At 39.5% G+C, this 26,705-nt stretch overlaps 2 protein-coding genes across 2 annotated transcripts; both read left to right on the top strand.

Annotated features, from left to right (window-relative positions):
* The first annotated feature begins 33 nt into the window (after positions 1 to 33).
* Positions 34 to 14,518, top strand: LOC145485979 (tRNA pseudouridine synthase Pus10-like). Its single transcript, XM_081464652.1, has 20 exons — positions 34 to 1,477; positions 1,591 to 1,713; positions 1,982 to 2,056; positions 2,336 to 2,422; positions 3,385 to 3,419; positions 3,985 to 4,096; positions 4,951 to 5,012; positions 5,355 to 5,403; positions 5,594 to 5,676; positions 6,449 to 6,534; positions 7,234 to 7,316; positions 7,499 to 7,541; positions 8,887 to 8,943; positions 9,699 to 9,831; positions 10,524 to 10,577; positions 11,059 to 11,122; positions 11,440 to 11,483; positions 12,194 to 12,292; positions 13,002 to 13,101; positions 13,753 to 14,518. The coding sequence occupies exons 1-20, from the start codon at positions 1,460 to 1,462 to the stop codon at positions 13,807 to 13,809; spliced, it is 1,464 nt and encodes a 487-aa protein (XP_081320778.1). The 5' UTR covers positions 34 to 1,459; the 3' UTR covers positions 13,810 to 14,518.
* Positions 14,519 to 15,135: 617 nt separating this feature from the next.
* On the top strand, positions 15,136 to 26,286 carry LOC145485953 (protein O-linked-mannose beta-1,2-N-acetylglucosaminyltransferase 1-like). The gene is made up of 9 exons (XM_081464620.1): positions 15,136 to 15,873; positions 17,364 to 17,437; positions 18,355 to 18,534; positions 18,965 to 19,280; positions 21,064 to 21,332; positions 22,191 to 22,364; positions 22,966 to 23,033; positions 24,285 to 24,578; positions 25,549 to 26,286. The coding sequence occupies exons 1-9, from the start codon at positions 15,591 to 15,593 to the stop codon at positions 25,871 to 25,873; spliced, it is 1,983 nt and encodes a 660-aa protein (XP_081320746.1). The 5' UTR covers positions 15,136 to 15,590; the 3' UTR covers positions 25,874 to 26,286.
* Positions 26,287 to 26,705: the final 419 nt, after the last annotated feature.

The raw sequence follows: 26,705 nt of genomic DNA, 5'->3' as shown, positions 1-26,705 counted from the left end.
CAATAGCCTCCATTTAGCGCGAAAATGTGCTCAGATAATTGTCTGCGGACATTATCTGTCCCGATAAGCCAACGTTCTCGAAACTTTGAGCTATGAGGTCCGTGTTGGTTCGCGCATAGAAATCGAGAGCGAATAATCTAATTGTTTTACAATAAATCTACTAGTCCTTCAAAACTTTAAATCATCTTTCACAGTCACACTTCGAAAACGTAAAGAAGCAGCCACGATTTTGTTAACAAGCGCACACTACTAGGCTACGCACTATCTTCAACAGAATAGATAGTAAGTAATGTAGCCAATCAGAGAAAGGAATTTGTGATAGAGCATTAGTAGATTTATACTTAAGCCTGATAGCCGCCATTATGAGCATGCTGTTTGAATCTGTGGCCGGTTATAGTGTCTGTAACCGGCTTTGCGTACGGTTTAGTACCATATGTGCTTCTTAGAAAGGGCACCGTTAAGTTGTCAAAAGTCAACTGCTAGGCTCGTAATTGACTAGTCTGTGTAGCAGCCGTTTCCTTTCCTTTTCCAGGCGGAGAGATCGAACAAGCAAGCGAGCAAGCGGGCGAGCGGAAAAGCGCGCCTGGGGTGAGCAAAAAATTGGGGAGAAGTTTCGCTCCCTTCGCGTGCTTTTTTGGAAACGCCTGCTACGCAGGCTAGTAATTTGACACAAGATGGTTTTTACCGGTCTGTTGCTCGTACCGAGATAAAGTATAAAATATAACTCCCATGGCTATCTGGTGAAGAAGGAAAAGACATCTTGTAGCGCTAGTCAGCCACTGGTGACATGGACCAGTGCAAATCGGTTTATAGTTAGTTGTGCGAGGGCGTTTGTCGGGATAACAAATTTCGTTCCTAGTCTCTCAGCTTTTTCTAGTACGCTGAAAGTAACCAAAAAAATTGTTTTATAAAAGTGTGGCGCGCATTAATATTTTTGCTGTCATGTACAACGCTTATTCCACCCCCTGTAATTTTAAATAAAACAATTATTTTAAAATAATTATTCACTGAAGTCGAGGCGAATATTTCTAGTCACTTTCGAGTTAGCCAATCAGAATGCGTGAAAAGCACTATCTAAGGTTAAATAAGGTTATTCTCACCTCGCGTAGAGTGCGAGCAGTCTCTCGATTCGCTCCTCTCCGTCGAGCAAAAGAGAGACTGCTCGCAGTCCTCGACCCGGTCCACCCCTCGATCCATACATACCGAGCAAGAACCATGACAAAGGTACCCTGGGAACGACCTATAGCTTTCTACAGTGTGTAAGACAAACGGATAGTAGCAACATTTATTTTGCAGGGAGATTTGTTTCCACAAATGTCAGATTCCGTCTACTGAGAGCCTTAAATTGTAGTGAAGCTATAAGGAAAGAAAAGGTCACCTATAAACTTTTAAAATTTGTATTAGTCTTAGTGTAGTCATTACATTCAAGTTATATGAAGTAACAAGCGTTGCAGGTTTAATGGCGGACTATTTGAAGGTAACTGTCTTTTTTGTTTTCAATTAATGCAACTCGCTGACTGCTGCGTCAGCTGATAGAATTCTTCAACTATTTTCTAAATGACTATTCTTTGCGAACTTTTTGACTAACAGCCTGAAGAGAAAGACATGCGTGTGACGGTGAGTCGAGTCCTTAGTGAAATGAACTGTTGTGCACGATGTGTTCTACGTCTGCTTGGAGAGCGGAACATCTCATTATACGGAAACCCTGAGCAGGTAAAAGGATTCAATCTGACGACAAACATCCATCTTGTCCCAAGACTTTCGTCCATGGTTGTAGCTAAGTTTTCCATAGGCCTCGTTTTTCCTATGCTTCCTACATGTAGCATCCGCCTGCCCATCAGCTTTAAACTAGCCTAGCTACTACACAGATGCTTCTAACTTCTACCTGCACCATCTCTTTGAAACAATTCCTTTCCAAGATAAAAACTTTCAATATGTAGTTAAATCACCGTACACCAGTTGTGGTTATGTGTTTCTTTAGACAGATGTTAAGAGAACATGTGTAGCTTGTCTTGGTATCTTGGAAAAGAGCAACCAAAATACTTACATTTACAAGGTGAGTTCAATATTATTCATACTAGCAGCCAACAAGACAATAGTAATAATTATTATTGTCTTGAGCAAGCATTCCTAGTTCCTAAACGTTAATCCAGTGTATATGAAGTTGATGCCATACTGTATCTAAAAAATAACAAAATGCTGTTAATTTTTTCTCAAACATTATTATCATAAAGTCACTTACAGTTTTTGCACTTCTTCAATTCTAGACCACCATATATATATGACTGTGCATGTTTATTATTAACAAAATCATTTTTCAATTTGTTTCTTGTAGATTCAATCCTCAGTCAAAGCTTCTGAACACCAGTTTGAGAACTTTATGTTTACCATTTCTTTGCCGCATTCCATAATTCTTCGGCAGGTGTGGTTTCTTAGGGCAGACAATATTTCAAAATTGTTAAATTTTTCTTGCACTTAATTTTGCTGTGGAAGCTTGTAAGTGATATTATTTATGATTATTAGTTTTGTTATTATGGACATAAACTACTTTGTCAAAGCAGTGTTGATTATACAATGTACTGACAGAGAGAAACAAAATTGAAAAGAAAGCTAGGAAATAACTTTATTATGAACACCAACCAATCATGAATTTATTTACAGTGAAAGTTTACTTGTATTAAGCTTACCTTGAATTAAGCAGACACCACCATCAGTAAGTCCTGAAAGTTTTGTCCCATGTTTTCTGCGAAAAGAAACCTGCATTGAGTGGGTGCCTCTTTTAAGAAGACACTAGCTCAAAGAGTCCCATGTATGTCATTTATTAAGCAGATACCCTGTATTATTATCCACTGAACTCACTATCTCTTTTCTGATTGGCCGAAAGGGTAGAGTGAATTTTTGAAATCAGCGCCTGTGACATCATCTAGCTGCAGATTATACAATAATCATGTCAAGGACACTCAAGGTCACAAGTAATCATGTCATGCATGACCACGGTACATGATTTCTAAGGGTAATCATGTCAAGTTCTCACGCTCTGTGTTGCTTGCCATCAGTGAAGAAGCAAAAACATGACTTTCCAGTTTTTTTTTTTTTGCATTCAATGTATAATAAAACAATTATCAGATTCGGTTTTGTGATATCCAGAATAATGAAGGTCAGGATAACCCCTGCCTTGACCTTGATTATTCTGGATATCACAAAAATTGAATCCAATAATTGTTTATTAATTAGCCAAAGTACACACGACCTCCAGTTAGACCCAAAGGTTTTGTGCCATATTTTCAGGAAAAAAAATATTCTTTAAGTAGACCCATCTATTTATTTAGAGTGTGGGTTTCACAGTAAATATATGTCTGACACATTTTTGTTTTCATACTACAGCACTCAATTTCTGTATTTCTGCAAGAAAATTACAGGTACATTGTGTCATTTTAAAAATTAACCTTTGAAGGTACCAAGGCATATACATGACTGTATATATCACAGTCAGGGTGTGTTGTAGATCCCTTTGTTAATATAATGGATTAATGCATAATGTACAGAGGTCAGCTTATTCAGTCCTTAGTGCTTGTAACTCTAGTTTCTGCAAATTACCATGCAATGAGTCAGACCCTTTGTTACTCTTGCCCAGCCTCTTGGGTCAGCTACTAGTCTATTATAAGGATACTTGGGTGTCTAAAAAACAGTTCTACATGGCTGCCATGTGAGAATCTGTTATATCAGAGATTTTGTTGTTTTTTTCCTCTTAAACCGTTCAGTCAAGTTGACATTTATCAACTCATAGGTCAACTGGGCCTTGCTGCAGACAGCTGAAACTTCATCTCTTAAAAACAAAAAAGTAATTGTGAAACAGAAAGTGTCTTTTTTCCTTGACAAGTAAAACAGATTTCCTCCAGGGTGAATTGATATCAACTGTAAAGTTCTATTACTAAGAGTTAATTAAATTAATTATAAATCATGTATTTTTATGTCACATGATAGCTCAGTTTTTGACAAAAAAGAGCTGGATGAAACCCCAACCATTAAAAAAGTGTTCAAATGGGTTTATGGACCACTCCTTGAGGAAACTTTGCAAGTTAATTACAAGCCATTGGTAAGCTATCTTTGAAAAACTACTATTAAGAGCTACATGTATTCAGCATTCAGCAAGAGAAGGAGAGGAGGGAAAGACCGAAGGTGATGACCGAAGGTGATGAATTTGTTTAAAACTGAGGTGAACTATGCACTAATTAGTTGTCTTAGTTTCTAGGGATTGAGGAGGCATATAGCCCATGGGAGCTGGCTAATTTCAGTTTCTATTGCATGAAATGAAAAACTATTGCAGCTACAGTACTCCTAACCCCCTTGTACAGGATGTTAGTCTTCCATAGATCCCCCATCCCCCTCACAGCTTTATACATGTCATGGCTAACAGTTTGTTGGTGCTGATTTATACTTCAGGATTTAGAGAGATATTTTAAGGGTGACGTTTCTTACTGAAGAATGCAGAACAATGACCCTGTTCAAGCGTAAACCCTGACCACTCAATCCAGTGTCGGACACACTAACCACTTGGTCACAGCACCTTCTAAAATTAATTACGTAGCCAAAGGAAGCATTCAATTTGATTGATCATTACACTCAAGAATACATGTATATTCCTGGTTGCAAATTCAGCATGATTCCATGATTCGTAAATTTAAGAAAGACGTTATTTTTTTCGTACCACATTTCAAAGACTTCTGTGTATTACAAGAAGAATCTTATGTTTGGGTTGAAGTGACTGCCCTCTCAGATCAGGTTATAGTGCCAATATCATTGTCATAGTCCTGATTTGTACAAATTCTCCTAGTAGACACCTGCAGTGTGGTAGAGACCACTTTCAACCTGCCCAGGTTGAAAGTGCCAATATATCTAAGTCCATTAAATGCAAGATTTTAATACAACATTGCTTTTCTCTTATTTCAGAGCCCATTCAAGATATCACTGGAATTTAACCATAAGGATGGCGAGAAAGAATTAGAGTTTCTGTAAGTGTCTAATTAAAGCAGTGTTATTACAATGCAGTGTTCTTTTTTTTTAAATTCTTAAATGATGAAAATATGTTTAATTTCTGTTTCATGTAATAAAATTAATTAATATCAAGTAGATAAAGTCAAACCCTGAAGACATGAGGGGGAGGTGTTTTCTCAAAAGAGCTCACTGATATATAAAATTATGTGACAAGAAAATGCAGTCATATGGGTAAAACTGTATATGGATAATTTTTAAAGGATGGTCAGAGAGTATGTGACTTCAAATTAATGACAAACTGATTATCATCACTGTATTAAACTGATAAATATTAATGTGTTCTTTTTGGAAATGAACAGAAATGAGTCTCCTAGGTCAAGGCTTCGACAAAGGTGGAAACGACAAAAGGTAATAAGTGTCACTTTATTTCACGTTGTGGTTTTTCAAAGTGAATGCTATCCAAGTTGAACATGAAAAGTTGTTTTAGTTAAAATATACCCCACTAAATCAAAATTTTTACGTTGTTTTTACATATTTTGCACTGTGATTGTACACATGTAATAGTATTTAAACCCACTGGTATTTTGTTTTTTTGCAGTATGATCCAGAAGAAGGAACAATGACTGCACCTGCTGTAAAGAAAGCGCTTGCAGAATTGACAACAGTGGAGCACCTCAAAGGGTAGCGACTTACTGCCGTCAATTTGCCAACTACATTACTTTGAAAAAATTTCGGATGATTTTAATTTCGGAAGAAAAAAGTGTCCGAAATTAAAACCGTCCGAAATGTTTAAGTGTCCGAAATATTTACGGTACAGTAAGGACCCGTTTCCCGCAGGTCCCGAAAAGTTTTCGCACCCGGAAAGCCATAGCAAATCTCGAAGCTTATGATTACAGAGCTGTCTTATTTACGTATTCTTAATATGAACAGAGGTTCCCTTTATACAAGACGTTTTAGGCGTACACACTTCTCCGTTTCTAGATACAGATGAACTAAAAATGGCTTTACGGGTCCAAAAAGTTTCCGGGGCTTTCAAGAAACGGATCCCAGGGCTCTTAGTTTTCTTTATGGAGCGAACTCTTGTTGAGACACTGAGATACAAAAGGATTTGTGTTTTCTTCTTTTCTCGACAGTGTATCTGTAAAACCTTGAGGGTACAGTAAAACTAATTCGTGATTTATTTTGTAGGCGTTTATTTACTTATGTTATGTTTCAGCAGTGTGTCCAAAATTTTTGTCCGAAATATGTCCGAAAGGTGATGAAAAGTGTCCGAAATTTGAACGTCCGAGTTTTTTTGTACGTAATGTAACCCTAAGTAGATTTGACTTTTCTCTTCTATGGTACTTAGTATTGTTCTTTATAGGTTTGCTGGTGATTACATGCTGCATCCATCATCTTCTCAGGGTGTACATCGTTAGATTGCTGTTAATTTTGGTTTGAATCTTTCTTTCAGAGTGGCGAACTGTCCTCCAGACTCACCCCAGTCTCCTAGCGAGCTCTCAGAGATTACATGCGCTCATGACTCTATTTATGTGGCAGGTTTGTTGCTCAATCTGTTTTAAGCCAGACGTAAAATTGAGTTTTCTTTAACTTTATTCAACGAAATAAAAGTTGAAAATAGCCTACTTGCAAGTGCGAGTGACGTCATTGCTAAGAAAATCTAAATGACAACATCACTTGTAAAAATTTTCCGACGTTTAATTTTCAGACACTATAAAAATTTCGGACACTGTGATGAAACACAGCTAAAAAGTGAATTAACGCCTACATGTACAAACTACGAATTAGACTGGCACAATATCCGTGAAAACAATAGTTTTACAGCACCCCCAAGGTTTTTCAAATACATCAACGAAAAAAATAAAACAAATTCTATCAAGCTGTTTAGGGGATTACGTATCTCAAGCAGTATATCAACTAGAGTTCGCCTGGTAAAGAAAACTAAGAACTTTGGAGCTGCTTAGAAATTTTATACTGTAATGTAAATATTTCGGACTCTTAAATTTTTGGCAAGTGATGTAGATGATGTAATATCAAGAAGGAAGGGAGACTTTTGAAAGTGTTTTATGGTTGTAGTTAAACTCTTTGCAAAGACCCGAACTTGCATTCCTCGACCTCTTGGGTACCCTGTGCACTCGAGGTTTGAGTGTCACAGAAATATTCCTCATTCAAAGTTCAAATTAGGAAGTTTAATGATTAGAAGATTCGTTCTCATTTGTTTTATTTTGTGGTTTATAGGAAGATACAACAAGTATTCACGAGTCCTTTCTCAGACTCCTTGGTTAATCAACAATGTTCGACGCTGTGAATCGTCAGTACAGGTAAAGAGTGATACAAATCGAAATTAAGGTAGTGAGACTAGAGGAGTGGTCATATAGAGGATATTACCTTGGTACACCAGCCAATTTCAAGAACTTAGTTTGATAAATGTACGGGAATAGGAAGGAGATTTCACATTTCAGTTTTAAGGCTAAATAGACTAATCTCTTTGCATCTGTTGTAGGAAAAAATATGTGATCGGATCACAGCAAAGATAAAACCTGACGGTAAGTAACTACTGTGTAGGGGTAGGGGGGAGAGTGATTACAGGCTATTGACTACTTTGCATTCCCTACCCTGTTACACGGTGGAGATATTTTTACCAGGTTAGTCAAGGGGTCTAAATTTGCTAAGCAACTGATCGCTTCATGAAGGCATGACAATTTTCCAAGTACTGCGAAGGAGAACGAGATATAACATAACCGAACTACCTTGCCATCTGACCTCGCTACTTCTACATGTACCTCCCTAGTATTGTATTGAGTTGAGTTGAGTTGATAACTTTATTTATACACGGTAAAAATTCCTTAGCATAATTTAAAAGTATAATATCTAAGTCTGCCTAACTAAAGTAACTAATAATTAATACAGTATTATAAGAATAAAAACCCATTATATTACTAAAACTGCTTTTCAAGGATGCCGTGTCTCATTCAAAGCTGTAATGACGCAGTTTGCCTTTAAATTCGCTTAAAGAAAGTGTAGATCGGAGTTCACGAGAAAGGTTGTTCCACACCGTAGCACCCTTGTAAGAAAACCTTCTCTTTAAATAATTAGTGCGAGGCTGTAGAAGAGCCAATTTATTCTTAGAATTCCTCAGTAGATACGAAGTAATATCATTTCGAGATACGAATCGAAATTGCAGATGTTCAGGGGTCAATCCATGTATAGTTTTGAACATCATAACAGAGGTGGCCACTAAATTTTGATGACTGGAACAGCTTATCAGTTTCTTCTTGTGCGGAAAGTTACTAAATAACGACTGCGTATGAGTCAACTCTCAGCAGCAAGAAAATTAGAATTAAACACGTGAAGCCAGAGGAACAAGTGCTGTTATTGACAAATCTTCGTTGAGGTACACCCAGGGTTTCCGAGTCTTATAATCTAATCAGGAATTAGCGTGCGCACTGACGAAGCTCTCCGAAGATTGTCGTGTGCCAGCGTGACGCAATGACAATACGTCATGTCGCTTAGCGATTTCAGTTGCAAAACATCGCGGACTCAATCATTTTTCGGATACCAACTGGTACTTATTCTCCCGACTGAGGTTATGCATACCGCGCGATGACTTGCCTGCGTAGCTTGGCGGTCTAAGCAATTTTTTAAGCAATTTGAGCGCCGGCGCATAAAGCGGCGAAACGGAAAAATTCGTGGAAAATTCAATCAACGAAAAAACGTCAGCTAACCAAGGCGCGATTCGTACCCATGCTATGTATGAATCGTTAGCTATAAGCCTGTTTAGGCAAATGATCCGATTTTAGGCGAGAATATTAAAATGCAGCGCAATATTGTTTTTATATTTTATATCGCGAGGGTTTTTTTCTCTGTGTTCATTTTGTTCTGTTCTCACAGATCATAAATTCGCATCCGCCGGACGAGAGGACATTGATGTGCGCATGCTCGGTAATGGTAAGTTCAACTTTGTAACGTTAGTCTCAATCTCTTCCCTAGAGCCCGCTCTCCTTTTGGTCAGCACCAAGAACGTGGACCCTGGCCAGACCCAAATTGAAAGTTCGAGGCTCACGGACTTCGGTCGTTTCAGCTTGATGCTTATTGGCTGACAATCGTAAATGACCACTCTGCGCGTGCTAAAAAGTCAGGACCGACCAGGTGCTGACCAGAAGAAAGGACTGTTCACCACCACTGTGTTAGCACAGTGATACGAGGGTGAAAGCAAAGCGGACACACGAAAGCGAAGCGTAGCGGACCAAAGATAAAAAACAAAACAAAAAACTACCCACCCCACCCCGCTTTGGTGCTCGTTTAATCCTGCGCTACATCCTGCGTGGTTTTTATTTTTTGGTGCTCTGGGTCGTCTTTATAGAAAGAAAATAGAAGTTCTGTGAACAGAGTATGTTACCTTAAACAAGGGCAATGAGTGTTACTTCCCTAGATATGCAGTCACGGTCATTAGGAGACAGCGTGGCCGATTGAAATAATCACAATGACCACGAATCTGTAAGTTGCCTTCCTAATGTACAGCTTGATTACAACGATAATTTCTTGGAAAACTATTGTTAACCTCCACGATTTTTATTCGCTAAATTTGTGGAAAATTTTGTCGCGTGGTCTTGGTTGGAGTAGTCGCACTGTAAGCGAGAATAATGAAAGAACGAAAACGAACAAATAAATGTTCTGCTTGTTTTTTTTACTTCTTTTTTCAGGAAGACCATTTCTGGTTGAGTTAATCAATCCTCGAGTGACCTATCTAAGCGAACAATTCTTCACTGATCTCCAGCGTGAAATCAACTCTTCTTCAGAGGATATTGCTATCAGAGATCTACAGCAAGTCACAAAGTAAGTGCAGGTGTTTCTCAATATCATTTGACGACTTTCGCTGAGAAAGAGATTCTCTTCCTGGAAGAAAATCCATTGGCTTTGGTGAAGCAATTTTCAAGAATTCATTTTAAGATGAGCTTTAATAAACGTCAACGTATTTGGTGGACGTGCGATAAACTGAAAGGTAGTTTTTATGCCGAATCGTACCTTTTTGGTACGCTTCGGCGCCATATCAGGCGAGTTTGGTCCAGCCACGGTTCGTACAAGCCTGATATTCCGCCGAATCGTACCAAAAAGGTACGATTGGGTATTTACCCGTACCCAAATTCAGCCAGGTGAGCATGATATCATAGTAAATGGTTTGAACCCAGGAGTATCAGTAGCTCGTATAGTGTGATCGTCCGGGTGAGGGTAGTTCTGAAAAGAACTGTTGTTGGTGACTCACCAACATTAACAGTTCTTTTCAGAACTACCCTCACCCAGACGATCACACCATACGAACTACTGAGCATAATATCATATCCATAGTGACTTTATATCGCAGGATATCAGGACAGTAGACACGGCTTCTGATTCGCTAATTGCGAATTTGGGTACGGTAAGCAGGTATAACACTCTAAGAGAGGAAGCAAATATTTGAAATAAAATTGTCACTTCTTAAGGCTTCCATATTGTCTCTTGATAAACTAAGCTGTCTCATTCCTTTGTAGGGAGCAGTGTCTCGTTCTAAAAGATGCAGAGACCAACAAAACTAAAACATACAAGTAAGTCCGTAGCAACGCATCGATGGAGTAGGTTTTGGTTGTGTTACTAACAACACTGATCATTAGCCCCACCTCGATCGCGTTTGTTGCGTTTAGGAATTTTAGCCTCATTATGCATTCTTTTTTGTGCGTGTTTGACAACAACGCGGCTCAGTTAATTTAGTCTAACTAAATTGTTGAACCATTAACGCAGCCGAACCTCCAATATTAAGTGAACACGCTGATGCTAAGTCATTTCAGACGAAACAGGGAAGGGTGAGTGTCAATTTTGAGTCATAGCAGGCATTATAAAAACAAAGTGGTCGATTCTAACTTGATAAGCTACTGTCCGCAACTGAATGAGAGCTTTCATAGTGTAAGTCCAGAAATCTTCCATGGTTACAATGCGGAAAGAAGGTCAGTAGTAAGTTCTATTAATACCCACTGAACATAATGTACATTGAAAAGTTGTTTAAGAGTAACAATCTTAGTCTTTTTCTAGGGCATTAATATGGACAGAGGAGGAAGTCTCTGAAGAACAGCTTCATAAACTAGCTGATATGAAGGTCCTGTAAACTGTAAAAGCATAAAACAACCTAAGTGAAGAAATAACGTCTCTTGTTTAAGTCTACGCGTAACATCCCTGGTATTTACATGATATATAAATCATTCGAACTTGAGGAAAACTGATTTTCTGTTGACACACTTTCTAGCAGACCAAATTACCATTAGAAACAAAACTAACTGATAAATGTCATTTTTATGACCGCGCTCTTAGTATAGAAGTAATAAAACTTTTCTGGGTATCCCAAACTTCATAGTTAGGAATTGATTTTCATCTGTCTCGCTAGAGGCTAAAGTCTTTTCTCTCCATAATTTTTAGGATGTAAAGATATTCCAGAAAACTCCCCTTCGTGTCTTGCACAGGTAATGGCTGTTTTTGTATGATTCAGTCAGTACTATACATTAAGATAACAGGCATTTCACTTTTCTGTAGCTCTAAAGCTGATGGCATCCCGAAACGCATACAAAGTCTGGAATTTTTCAGATTTGATTAAACTCGAGCAGGCCATTTCCGAGTGCGGTCCATTTGTCTCGGTGTCAAAACAAGCCTTTGTGCGGAACCCTTTCACATGAAAGTGTGTTCCGCCTTCAATGTCATTTTCGTGCAAATCAAACTCATCTTTGATGAAAGGTTGTGCACGAGGCCTCGTTTTGAAACAGAGGTACAAGGTAATACTGCTGTTGTGTTTGGTTTGGTCATAGTTAATAGATTAGAGGGAGTTGATTAAGAAGCCCCGTAAACATCAAAGAAGCAAACAAACTAAGATTTATGTCAGTAGGTCCTCGACCCTGCTCATCTTTTGTTTTCTGCTCATTGACTATGCATGAATTACATAATCGCAATGCTTCTACTGGTTAGTTGTATGAGCACACATAACCACCTTTTGTATTTTGCTAGGTTTTGTGTAGGGTCAACCTCCAAAAAAGCCAACAAAAACATACAACAAATAACTTTGCCAGGTTTCACAATCATTTCCCTCTATTAACTATGGTTCAGTTGGTATAATAGTTACGTTAACTTCTTATGGCTAGTTTATTTAACAGTTGAGTGTTTGTTTTGAATTGCTTTGCAGACGTCCTTTGGCTGTACGAGAGCGATGTGTTTACAGTATGACACCCGAGCGGCTCGACTCTCATTCGTTTAATCTCTTTCTCAAGACTCAGGCGGGAACGTATCCTATAAGAATTTCATCCATACAAGCGTCACGAAGTGTCCCGAATAAAACGATGACGCGTGTGTGTGTGGTTTCTCTCTAAAGGACTACGTAATCTTGTGACTATTAACTGAAAAATATCTCCTGTAGTGACGTTCCTCATTATTAAAAGTGTAGTGTAATCAGGATTATGGCTAGTTCTTCATCCGGTACACAGTTTATCAACAATATTGCGCCTTGTTTATGTTTATCTTTCATGGAAGGAAAGATCTACTTGTGTATTCTTCGTAAATACCTACTTGCATGACCGTTAAAGTTGGCAACCGAAGCCGGAATAACTTTAAAATGAAAACCAGACAATATTATACCTGAATGTGAAGAATCTAGTAAGACATACCTTACAATCTAGATTTTGAACGTTTTGTATCTGGTAAACAGTGATGGATATAGATCTCTTTATTAGCCGGGGACCCAAACAATGTTTTGGCCAATTGGGCCTCAAATGTGGGAAACACAAACATTTTTTAGCCCTTCAGCATGTAGTATTTTCAAAAAAAAGGAAATGGCTGCCAGCAACCCCCCTCTCCTCCCCTCCGGGGCCCCCTGCCTAGATTTGCTATTCTAATATGTGTTGAGAACTGATTTGCTATAACTTGACCAGCTCTTGCTGCCGTAATAGATGATATTATTGGCATTTAGAGGAAAGATTTCCTTGACTTGTGTTTAGTTATGTTAAGGAGTTTGTTCATGGAGACTTTGGAAGGACAAAACCTAACTTGGGAAATTTGTTAAACAGTGAGACTGATATTTTACAACTAGATGTGGAGGTAGGTGGTGAAATTTTGTCAAAGACTGCCTTAGCAGTGTATATGGGTTATTGACCAGACGTGAGGTCAAGATAGCTGGATAATGGAAAAGTTCTTTTTTTGCGTGTTCATGGACCGAGACGGAGTCCAGGTCCTTAAACACCCCCAAAAAAGAACGAGGCCAATATTCAGTCCGCTCAGGTAGTCGATCACAGCGCAGGATTCGGTTTATATTGCTCGCTCGCGGCACTGGCCATGTAATAAAGCTTTATATGGCTAGCTGCGAGCAAATAAGATGAACCAAATCCTACACTGTGATTGGCTACCTGAGTGGGCAAGATGGCGCTATCTTGCCCGCTCGGGATTACTCGATGTGTCCTGCAAGAAAATGCTACTCCTTATGCCATTTAATAAATTCCTTATGGACCAAGATGGCTTGATATCCGCCTCGTTCTTTTTCTCGTTTGTATGGATTTCGACAACGTTTTGTTCCATAAACAAGCAAAGAAAGAATAGTATCCAGCTATCGTGACCTCACGCTTGGCCAATCAGGAATTCTTTGAAAAGTTCACATAGCTCATGCACAGCCGCCCTCCCCGAAAGTGGAGCCGAGAGCTGTAGACAGGTTGAAGATTGTTTTCTCTTTTGTTAAGTTTAAATTTTTCATTGCAGTCCGTGGATGTTGACTGGCCTCCAAGGAAAGAGGACATCGGTGAAGACAGCAGCTGAAGTTTATTATGTCCTATCCTCTCCCTCGTTACTCAATGACGAAAGTCACTCGAGGAACAAGCAGCCGCCCGTCCCGTAATTCAATTGACTTGAAACTGCGGTGTACGTCAGAGGAGTTGCCTAGAACGTGACGTATCTCCGACCTATCTAGCTTAACTTGCGATCAAGCGTTTGTAGATTAAAATTAGCTTGGCCTGACGTCGCAGGAGTTTCATCTGCACTTGCGAAGCGTGATGCCAAATGCTATTCAAATTACGCTGTGAAGGAAAGACTACCCAACAATATCCCTCAACACGGTCCGCAAGACTATAGGGGTGAACGTCATCCATGCTAGGACATTGATGAGCGGTGTCTAGTTTCTTTTGTAGTGGTGCTTATTTTGGCTGACAACGATTCTCTTCCCTTATGAGACGCGGCACGTTACGTGAAGATCCAGATAGCGGCTAGAGTAGGGATTGCCCCTGAGTCTCCGAGGAAGGACTGGATACTGCCGACGTCCCAGCCGCACTGCTTCCTGTGTTGTACATGAAAATAAAACCTAGGAGACAGCTTTAGATGAAGGAATTCTTAATAAAATAGATATTTCCCATTAACACCTGGTGTGCTATTAGTCAGTTGAGATCTTGCCGTTCCCCGTTTACACAAAGTTACCCCAAGAATGTCAGTAGTTTTTGTGTGGGTTGTGTGATCCTCAGATTGAGAGTACAGAAAAAAAAATGTTATTAGTGACTAACGCTTTGACAACCTTAGCGGAGTCAAGTGACTCTCGTCTCTGACGATGGCTTCCGCTCACTTTGTTCGGCAAAACGTCATTCACCAACAAAAGTTCTCAAGCCGGAATGTTAATATTTCCGGGGACGAGAAAGGCGGGGGGGGGGGGGGGTTGTGGACTACATTTGTTGACTAAAAAATACTCCAATTGTAAAAGTTCAATCAACTCAATCTACTCGAGTCAACTGGTTAGTGCGAGTAAAAGTTTGCCTGCATACTCGATGACCTCTATCAGAAGTCTCAATCTAGTTAAAAACTTATAATTAAAACTTAAAATTAAAACTAAAACTTATAATTTATTACAAGAAACAGTTCTTATAAAAATAACTAACCAGAAACTTTTACGAGTTTTGGAAATCACGCCAACAGCGTTAGTGTTATTATTATTTTTTCACCTGTGGTTGCCCGAATCATGAGTGTTTTGCCCGAAAAATCACATTATTTCCGTAGCTGGGGGGCTGCAGCCTCCCTCGCTCCCCCCCCCCCCCCACCCCCCAGCTCGTACGCCTATGGGTTCTATGGGACCTGCCAGCGAGTTCTTTACAAGCTGACACGCTCCTCTTCCCACATCTTCTCGTTAGATAAGAGATCCTGGGAACGAGTTTTAGTTGTGACTATTTTGTCACGCAAGCGAGACTTGCTTATCGCGTTAATTATTCACAGCCTGAAATTGCCTGCTTAATTGCATTGCTTATACTGCCAGGAAACGGAGAATATATTTTGCCAGCTTAAGCCAGGTGAAGGGCATCGTTTAGCCGAGAGACGTTCTTTGATCCACGGATTATTTCATGGACCTGACAACTTCATTTATTTTGTAAAAATTCACCTTCCAAGTTTACCATTAACGATCATATTCTGAGTTTATTGCTGCATTTAGCGTCAACGTTACATACCGTTTGCTTCGCTTAACTTTCACCTAAGCAACGGATACTCATGGAAACTGAAGATGTCTCGGAAGTACAAATACGGGGAACAACTTGGAAATATATAGGCAAGAATCCGACAGATGTATGACTTTCAACCGATTTTACTTTTCACGCAAGACTGATTTCCACAACATGGCAAAGAGGAAGAAAGGAATTTCTAGAGGCCGAGTATGTATTGTTTTATTTCTTCTGATTCTAGCAGGAACATCACTGTTGAATATAATGTCTGTCTTGCAAACTACTTCGCGAACAAGCAGCGCCGAGAAGGAACCGGTCGAATATGACGTGCTATTTCACAGACAGTCGTTAAAATCTGTTTTGCCTCCAGTGTATTGGACGAGAGAGAAAACTGTTCTATCGAAGGCAGGTAAGTTATCAGGAAAATACTATCTTAATAGCATTGGGTTTACGTTCTAATGCAACTGCTTAGCGCCCATCAACTCAAATGGCCTCAATAAAGTGAGTTTTTTAACAGTCACATGCGTAACCATTATATAAATGTATTCATGTACCTCAACAACAACAACTTTTATGCGTAATCAATTATGGAAATAAATGTGGCTTTCATGACACAGCCAATCATTTTACTGTACCGTCAACGGTAGTTTGCAATACGCTTGCTTTTTCAACGTATTGTTTTCATTAGCGTTTCAAAAACGTTGTAAATTTTACCCATGAGAGAGGACTGTAATCACGAACTATACAGAAAAATAAATTCATGTTTAGTGAAAAGATAGACTACACAACAGGTGCTCCGGGTACATAATGTGTTTTTCTCTGTAACGACTGTAATATTCATAAGGCAAGCCGGGGGGTTGCTGAACGGACAGCTTCACGGTAGGTAGGCTGGCCGACGCTCTTGCGAATCGTCACGCAATCTTTCTTAGCGTGTGACGAGCCCAAATAAAGTTTGCCGAGGAGTCGAGTTGCGGGAACTACAAATTGACCGAAAGATTTTCTTCCTGGTGGAAATTTAGGGTAGAACATCAATGGTAGGTCTGTCGTAGGAAAGTCGCACGGGAGTTACGACTCTCGTACCGAGCTAGTAGCGCTGGAACCCAAGGGGACAGAGGAAAGCCGCTGAAATCGAGACATCGAACGTTTCATAGGCATGTGAGATAAAGTCCATATCTGTCAGGTTTGTTTTGGTTTTAGCCTGACGTAAGTACTCGAACCAAAGCATTTGTGTGAGAGTTCGACTGCGTTCGATTTCCAAACCCAATCGAACTTCATCGAACGTTCTAAACCATCAGCCGAAATTTACAAGATTTTTCGCTTTCGTTCTCTCTTAGTATGCTAGCACAATACAAGAAAGGCTGCGAACAGGCTCCCGGCGAGCGCTAACAAAAACAAAAAAAAAACAAAGAAAAAACAAACAAACAAACAAACAAACAAAAAAGCCGAATTCGTTTTTTTCGCGCTCGCCGGGAGCCTGTTCGCAGGCTGAATACAATAACGAACGAACAAAAGAACACTACAAACAATAATGGAACAAATAGAGGTTGAGTGACAACATCCCTGCCAAAATGGGCTTTTGGGCGATAACGGAGTCTTGTATTATTTATATTGCAATACTTCGTAAGACAACTTTGAGAAAAGGAAACAATCAGCAAAACACATTTTTCCCAGATGTCTCTCATTCCACCTTCGAGCTAAATCGAACTCAATCAAAGTTCGATTACGTTCGATTGCTCCATTTTTCGTGCGAGTTCGATTTTAATCGATTGCCGAACTCAATCGAACCCAAAGTTCTGATCGATTTGGTTCGACTAATGAAGTCGGGTTTAAGTTAAGAAAGTGCAAAAAACTACACAAGAGATTACTGATTCAGAACTGGTTCTTGATCTCTCTTTACAGAAAGTACAGGATTTTTAGATCTAGAAGTTTTATCAAGCAAAGAGAATGTGTCCATCACTATAAATGGACAACAGGTATGAAAGACGAGTAATAGAATTAGCGAATTATTCCATGTACAACTCCCATACACTATTACATAATATGCGGGACCTCTTTGTTTAAAATCAACCAATGATAAAAGGGAGTACTGTGCTCTACTACATCTCGCTTTGCTGCATTATCCGACGCGATACGAATCCACTAGTCGGCTTTCTAGCCGACGTCACGCAACGGAGAGACGTTGCGTTACAACCCAAATGGCTGCAAAAAAAAGTACAGTATAGTCGTGACAAAGATCTTGTGTCATTGCGACGTTATATGCCTCTGAAGTAAATCAAAGTGGCTATGAGCCACTCAACTTGGGAAATAGATCAATTGTCTCTGAACAATGACAGTTTTGATACCACCGAACAGAGTTTGTAATCCGTTGGTCATTTAACGAAAAATGAGGTTTGAAATTTAATTTAATTCTGCGGTAGGATATTGAGTAATTGCGTCAGAAATACAAAGAACAAATAAGAAGCATTGCCAATAAAAATTTAAACTAATCACACGGTGAAGAAGTCGTTTCACCTCCACTTCGAATAACTTGAACTTCGGTACAACTGTGAAAGCTTTATACATTAATAATAACAACAAGCATTTTAACAGAATGACCCATCAGTGTATTAAACACCGTTATCAGAGGGGTCCTGTAAACGAAACTATTGGTCAGCGGATTCACAAAAAGTCTAACGGGAAGCGACGGAGTGAAGGACTAAATTTCGCTACCCATACCCTTACTCGGAAAATATTATTTCCAATTTAACAAGAAATACCATAATATCCTTTTCGACTAGAAGTTTTCTGTCTGAATATTTTATCAACTACCGCAAGTTCCTTCTCTATGGAAAGATGAGAGGATAATTGTGTTATCTGTTATGGTTAAAAAACTATATTTATCTTTTTTTAGCGGGTGGACAAGTCTGAAATGTTATTGAGAGGACTCAACGTGTTGGTCTTAAATGAAGTAACAGGCGCCGTGATGTCTTCGAGATGGTTTGATACATATGAGTCCAAAGAGGACAGCGGTTTTCTCGTGGAATTCCTCAAAAGTTTGAAACAAGGAAGGATAATCTGTTTTGCCGTAAAGGTGGGTAGAAACCAGTCCATTTAAACTTGCTCTATTTTTATAATTTATCTGTCTTCATGAATAATACAACAGAAAGGACCGTGCGGCTTTGGATTCAGTATTGTCTTTCGGCCCTTGTTGAAATCACGTGCTCTATTAACTGAGATACTATGCGTACTCGCATTAGTCGATAGGTGTGTCTCAAATTCTCCGAACCCCCCTGGTGTTTAGGCTATGTAAACAGAAAAAGTACTCTATTGCTTAACTCGTAAAAAACCTAATATGCGTCAATGACAAAGTGTATTCCACCCCTGAGTTCTAAGTAACAAACTAAGCTAGCCAAAGCTATTTTCCAAAGAAATCGTTGGGTTTTTAATTTATATGAAAGGAAATGCAATTTAACTCACTGAGCGCATATTTTGCCTCACGCTTCGTTATGTTTACGATACAGGACGAGGCCACGCATTCACTCTCCAAAAACGCCCGCATGTTCATCAAAAGTTTAGGAAGCTCATACATCAATCATATCAAATGGCGAGGAATGTGGGCGTTTGTGGCTCAACGCTTGGAGAATCACAACATTGTATATGGAGAGAGCTTTCAGGATTCACCGGAATATAACCAGTGGGGGAAACCGGTAACACTACGCACCTCAGTGAAACTGCTGGCAGAAAATGTCGTCAACTGCAACTGGAATGACTCCGACGTCAGCAGGAGAAGAAAAGAATTTTGTGATAAATATGAAGGATATGACAACGTTTGCAACTGTAAGTATCAGCCAGCGAGGCGGCACTAAGGCGTGCCTCGATCAGTTTTTAATAATATGACCTTATATCATGAGAATCTCATAATTACAGCCAACTGTCGTTATAGCGGACACCCTCGTCACCCTAATGGCAAGAGTCTGTCATAGCCGGCTGTCATGAAAATGACCCAATTTTGGGTTGTGAAGTGTCTGAATGTCTGCTGCCATTCCTTTTTAAGATTTCCAGTTCCTTTTAAGTTTTAGTACACATCTACTTTTGACACATAACCATCTAATGTAGGCCACAATAATGTACAAAGTAGTAAACATTCCAAGACTGCAGAATAATAGGCCTTATAATCCATCTAAACGCGGTCTAAACGCGTCACGTGACTGAATATTCCCCAATTTTCAAAACTGCATGTGTTGCGAAAAATATTTGAAGGATAATAAACACAATAGCCTCCATTTGACTTTGAAAATATGCTCGGATATTTGTCCTTGGATATTATCTGTTCCTTCAGGCTCACAGTTTTCCTCGAGCTACGCTCTCGGAAAACTGTTCGCTTCTCGGAATAGATAATATTCGCGAACAAATATCCGAGCATGTTTTAGCGCCAAATGGAAGCTATTGTTTATTTATGTATGATTACGTCACGCGCTCAAAATTTACTACCAAGACTCGTTTGGAGAGAAATTTTCTCAAACCTCAGGTACCTTCGTGTTGTTTTCACGAGAGAATTCTTTTCATCTTTACTGCCTAGGGAATTTGTCCACGATAAAATTTGCAATTTGCATTTTAAAAGCGAGGCTTAGTGGCGAAATTTGTTTGAATTTTCTGATGTCATCATGCATAAGGGCTATTGGGTCATTCAATACGTCTAAGTTGTCCGTGGTAACGAGCGAAGAACAAAAATATTACTTGATTTGGGATCACCTTAAGTGTCCGCAATAGACTGTTTCGGAAACATATCTTCTGACTGTTTTCGATACATTAAAATTCAGCTTGTCATTGAGGCTTAGAGGACACCAAACAAGGAAATTGAATGGCCATGTTTATTCATTCCTGTGGTTTGTGTCCTCTAGACCCCGCTATCAAGCTGATTGTTAATATATCGAAAGTGGCTTATTCCGCAATAGCAGAAGTTGTTATCTATCTTTTTCAAAGCTATCTTCTGGTTATCTTGTCTCCTTCGAGGCCGTTTCTTAGGCCGTCACGCTACACCTCTCCCCGTGTCGCGTGACGGCTCTAAGAAGAATAACGCGCGGCTACAGAACGTGAGCGGAGTCTGTCTGTCTCGTAGGGCATTTTCAGACTGAATATTTCGTCGATTGTCCCACTGTAGAGAGAAACCTGAAAATTAGCCATGCTGGTTCACGTTCTCCAGGACGAATTTAGTTGTTTCACATTGTGTTTTATAGATCATAGTTTTACGTCAATGCACCTAGGTGTGCAGCGAACGTTAGTCATTCTTTGTTCACTAAAACGTGCTCGTTGCTCCCGTTGTCGTTGTCGGTGTGGTTTCCATAAGGTGCTCGGTACCAGTCAAACCGACACTGCTAGTTGATCATAAATATAGTTTCAGAACTTTTAGGTTTTTCTCGTGTAATCAGCTTTTAAGTAGTCTAAGTACATTATCCCCGATTAACAACCTGAATAAAAGTGTGTTTTCGATAGAATGTGTCTCTAACATTCAACCCTTATATTCAGATTCTTGAACATAATACGGCCATTCTAGATCTACTGATGGCTGTTAAGTTATCTTTTAGATCATTGTCAAACGTTTTACGTTATTCCATCGTAGGTGATAATCCAGTTTTTCTCGACTTCAGCCCGCCTGCTTTTCTAGATGGCAGCCGGCTCCAGCTTCCTATGGCAATCATGGCTGGAAACAGACCAAGCTACTTACTGCGCATGCTCTTCAGTTTGCGCAGGGTCAAAGGCCTGGATCCTAGTTTAGTAACTGTTTTTATTGATGGGTTTTTTGACGAGCCGTCGTCAGTTGCCAAGTTGTTTCAACTGAATGTGGAGCAGCATGCCGGCTCAGGGAAACTTAATTCGAGGATTTGCCAGGTAACGTTCAACGTGATGAACTCATCTGCATCGGTTCTAACCGGTTAGAAAATCGCTGTTATTTTTATTAAGGCTAACGTATCCAAGGTAGATGAAGAAGTACAGTCACCGAACTGCTGAAAAATGTTCGGCTCCTTATTTGTAAATGTAAGGCTCCGTCCACACTACGCTGGAGAAATTTGAAAACGGAGGTTTCATTTGGAAAACGCATCAACTTCAACTTCAACTTCACTTTATTTTGCACTTACATCAAATGTTTCCGTCCACACTTCGCCGGAGGAATTTAAAGACGCAACAATCATCGGTCGTTTTGAATTTCTTGTTTGAGGAAAACTCTGTCAGGGAGTTCACATGATTATCGTTACGCCATCGTCTTTGAAAAGCTCCGTTTTCAAAATGATTTCGGTCCACACGAAAACGACAAAATTCGTCCGGTTTGAAGAGCATTTTCGAAAAGCTCCGTTTTCGTGACGGATTAGTGTGGACTGTAGGCCTAACCGTAGAAAAAAAGCTGCGTTTTCAAAATTATCCGGCGTAGTGTGAGGGAACCTAATGGTGAGTATATTGGACTCTGGAACGAGCTACGTCATCTTATCCTAAATTTTTCAAGTTCTTAATTCGTTTGTAATACAAGTTAATCTTCTCCATCCTTAACCATCCTTGTTCCTTTATAATTTCTTCTTATCTCTTTGGTGTTTTTCTATCTTAGAAAACCACTATTTTCTGGTTTCCTTCAATTTAAAGGTAATTTTGTACGTGGCCAAATAACTCAAAAATACCGTGACTGAGCTTCATTAAGTGCTTATGGATTTTTATACAAATTACTTTTACAAATTCTTTGGTAATTTTTACTTTCAGCATTACAAGAAATCGCTAACAGCGTCGTTTGACCGATATCCTGAAGCAAACTACCTTGTTATTTTGGAAGAAGATCTTGATGTATCAGTAGATATTCTTAGCTACTTTAAACAACTTCTTCCAGTCTTAGAAAACGATGAAAGTCTGTACTGCATATCAGCTTGGAATGACCAGGTATTAGCCTTAGAATCATGACAGTGACCGGTATCTGACGCCTTCTAACACTATCTATGCAACAGATTTTCAGTATTCACACGACAGGAAATGGAAGGTTTTCAGTATGGAGAATTGCAATTTTGAACCTGTGATCTAGACCTGTTAAGACCTTCAAAAATGTAAAGGCAACTCACCAGAGGATGAAAGACTGATAATCCAAGGATGTTCATAGTGACAAAACCAAGTTGGAAAAAGAGCTGGAAATATTTCGGTTAAAGCTGTACCATCACTAGGCTGAAACTCACTAGTCTGACAATTTACTAGTCAGTGTTTTTCTGTGAAATTTTCTTTTTAAGCGTCATGTTCATTGTAAGAATTGCTTTGGATTTCTGGCAGTCCTTGTGTTATATGTTATGTACGATTAACTAGATCTTTTAACTAGATTTTTCCCTTCAGGTCGGGTGTTTCGGTTATCTTGCGTACATGTATATATTTTCTACGTATTATAAGAGCAGTTAATTTTGTCAGGAGGCTTCTCCAATCTTACTTCTCAAGAGGTTTCTGTGCTCCGCATTTTTAAAGGAGTCATTAATGACATTAAATGTGTTTTATTCTTCAGGGTTATGACCACCTTGTTAATGACCCGGCCATGTTGTACAGAGTTGAGACTATGCCTGGTTTAGGATGGTAAGCAGAACAACTTGCATTTCCTAAAACAGCTGATGTGTTTGAGTAACAAGTGGCTGATTAACTGCGGCAGCGTCCACACTAAGCCGGAGAAATTGGAAAACGAAGCTTTATTTCTACGGTTAGGACTTCCGTCCACACTAATCCGTCACGAAAGCGGGTCTTTTCGAAAACGCTATCCCAACCGGAGAAATTTGAAAACGCCGGCTTTGCGTTTTCGTGTAGACGGGAAGCATTTTGAAAACGGAGCTTTTCGAAAACGATGACAACACGATGCTCTCGTGATTTCGCTGCCCGAGCTTTCCTCAAATACAAATCCAAAATGAATGGTGATTGTTGCGTTTTTAAATTCCTCCGGCGTAGTGTGGACGTAGTATGCACTGGTTTCGAAATTCGGAGGTCCCTGGTTCAAATCCTCCACCCTACCGCTAAATGAATTTGTTTCTCGGTAGACCCAAGTTCATCTCCTCGACCGCGTTTGTAAACAGCCAAATGGTCAGCCTCCTGCCGGTTGGGATTCTTTTAAGAACTGGAATGCCAAAACTATTAAAATAGTTTATGTTCTATTTGCGAAATTTGTTTCATTATTCGCAGTGTCCCCAGTTAGCACAACAGTGCTAAATACATTTGACACTTACATAAAGTTATTTAATATTTTATTTTTTAGTGTCAGTCAGTATTCCTCTGTTTTGCCCCTCAAAGATTACTGAACATCTTTATATCTTTACCATTCAACAACTCAATATTCCTCTGTACCTTTTTACCACTCAAAGGTAAACGTCACGCCGACATAATCGTTCAGCGAAACCAGCTAATGACACATCTCATTACATGTATATCGAATGTCGTAACGATTTTGAATTATTACAATCCGATGGTAAGTTCCATGCAAGAACAAAGCCAGGCCGGCTTAACCCATTTTTTGAACAGAAGTAGTCATTAATTCTTGGGGTGCAAGTATTTCATTTATGTTTGCCGACGGTTGGAATTGTTCAATTTCAGAGCCAATATCTGGTACAGAATTGCCTCAAACAGCAGTGTCGCTATTCGCCTTGAAACAGGGTCAAGGATGTTTAGCTTACTAAAGTACACGTTTACTTTTTACAGTTGATTACAGTTTATTTATTCCCATTAAAAATCGCAAATTAAAATTTATACTACGCGCATCATTAAAAGCGAAGGCCAATCGAGGCGGGCATTGTAATAAATGAATATTTATTAAATAATAATAAACAAATACGTTTCTTTCAGGGTTCTAAAACGGACATTATACAAAAACGAACTTGAACAGAAATGGCCCAGACCCGATCAATCTGCAGACTGGGATATGTGGATGAGACTACCTGGCAACAGAAAGAATCGGGAATGCGTTATACCAGACATATCCCGCACGTATCACTTTGGAGCCAAAGGCCTCAATGTCGGCAGCTTTATGCAGAACATTTACTTCAAACGACATACATTGAACAACGTGACAAACGTGAAGCTGGATGTGGACAAGATGTACAAGGAAAATTACGAAAAAGAGATACTTCGTTTAATAGGGTAAGTTACCTACACACTCTACAAGTTTAGTGAATACAGGAAGGATCATATATTTGAACTGCGGAGAAAGATATGAAGACATGGTTGATCATAGCCGTTATACACACAACTTAAGCAGTTGTGAAATTAAAGCCTGAAAAAAAGTCAGTCTTGAACGGGATTCAAACCAATGACAACTGAACCCATGACAACTGCTTAAGTTGTGTGTATAACTGCGATGATCAATCATGTCGTCATATCATTCTCTCATCAAGCAAAAGTTGAAAAACATCGGCCCTGACCTTTTTCAAGCTTGTGTCAATTTGTGTAAACTGTTATTTATGGTGCTTGGAAATGAGTGGGCGACATTTTCCAGGTTAAAGACTGCTTTCGGCCAATGTGAAGTTCAGAACTCACGAGCCAAGTGGCCCATCAGGCCGGCGCTTATCACGAGCTCCGGGTTCTGTAGCATCAAGCGATTAGGAGTATTTCCATTCCCTCCTGCATGAAACGCTCTTCCATCGCAGGGTTACCCCCAGCATTAAATTTTCCGGTACCTACTTATACACCTGGGTGGAGAGAGGCACTGTGATAGTGAAGTGTCTTGCCCAAGAACAGAACACAATGTCCCCGGACAGGGCTCCAACCCGGACCGCTCGATCCGGAGTCGAACGGGCTAACCTTGAAGCCACCACGCCTCTACACAAAAATAAACAGAATTACTAAACATACGGTGACCTAGTCAATTTGATCTTGTAGAACACTATTCTATCCCAAGCTACCCCCGGCATTTTTCAGTTTGACTAAAGCAATATTCCTATACTCCTAGAGAAAGAAACTTAGTGATAAAGTAAGATTTCGCGCCCAAGAACACATCAAAATTTCACCTGATGAGCCTAGATCCTGGACCATTCGCAATGACCATTGAACCATTCCCCTCTTACAGATCAGTCCTAAAATGAAACTCCCTTCATTATGTCTTATCTTTCAGGGAAGCCAAGCTTTTAAATCATTCCAAAAACCCATGTGCAAACCTCAAGGATTTTGTCCCAGACACCACTGGAGGAACGTATCTGTTTTATCTACGCATGGATGCCCCCAGAGACTTTACCACGTGGTCCAACGTCGCGCGGTGCTTTCGAATGTGGGATCTGGACGCCAGAGGTTTTCATAAAGGCATGTGGAGATTCTGGATCAAGAAAAATCATATTTTAGCAATTGGATGTCCTGCGTCTGTGTACTGTAAAACAAAACCACAAGATTTAAAACCGATTTATCTTCCGAACAAAGAAACCAGACCCAAGGATCCTCTTTAATGGACGGTTTATTGAGGAAATGTTGGGTTTTTGTTTTAAATTTCCCTTTCACATTCGGTTTATTGAGGAAAAAGTTAAGTTTTGGTTTAATTCACATTTCACATTTCAAACGTTGTAAATTTTAGTATCTGAATGTAATGTAATGTATTTATGCATTAGAGCTCAATATATGAAAAGACTAATCTATTACATTTCAAACATGCACAGACATAATGTGTTTCAAACGATTCCAAAGCAGGTTTATTGCGGTTGTTTTAGTCAGTTAGCTTGTTTTATTACAACTTTTTGTCAGCGAATTTCAGAGGCGCAAACTAGAAATCAAGTCACCGTTCAGACTGCCAGAACGTTATTTGAATCATCTTGAGTTGTCATGAATGCCATTAAAAATTGCATTGCTTATCCCACAAACCTTTTGGTAATAAGTCTTTGTATTTGATAACAGATAATTCATTACTGCATTCCAATTAAACAGTAATTAACAACTTGCCAACGAAAATGACAAACGAAAAGAGAACAAAAATCCTCCCGCAACCTTTAAGGTACAAAAGTGGCATTAACAAGAATGACAGTAACTCGTTTACTTCTATCGGCAAATAACAAGTCCTTTCACATTTGTTCCTCTCGTTAAATCTCCAAAGAGAAGTTCTTGCACAATTATTTTCTAGTCAACTCTCGGAATGATAGGCTCATACATTTTCATGGCCCCCTGTAGCATCCTTATCCCCAGACGTCTTCCCCGATCGAACGCTTAGTACCGGTCGTTCGCGGTTCATCCTGGGTCAAAACTTGGCCGAAGAGCTAGCGCCAGCAATCGCTTGTGTTACGTATGGAA

The sequence above is a fragment of the Orbicella franksi genome, chromosome 4 (genome assembly GCF_964199315.1).
Source record: "Orbicella franksi chromosome 4, jaOrbFran1.1, whole genome shotgun sequence".
Taxonomy (NCBI): domain Eukaryota; kingdom Metazoa; phylum Cnidaria; class Anthozoa; order Scleractinia; family Merulinidae; genus Orbicella; species Orbicella franksi.
This window is presented reverse-complemented; position numbering and strand designations above follow the sequence as displayed.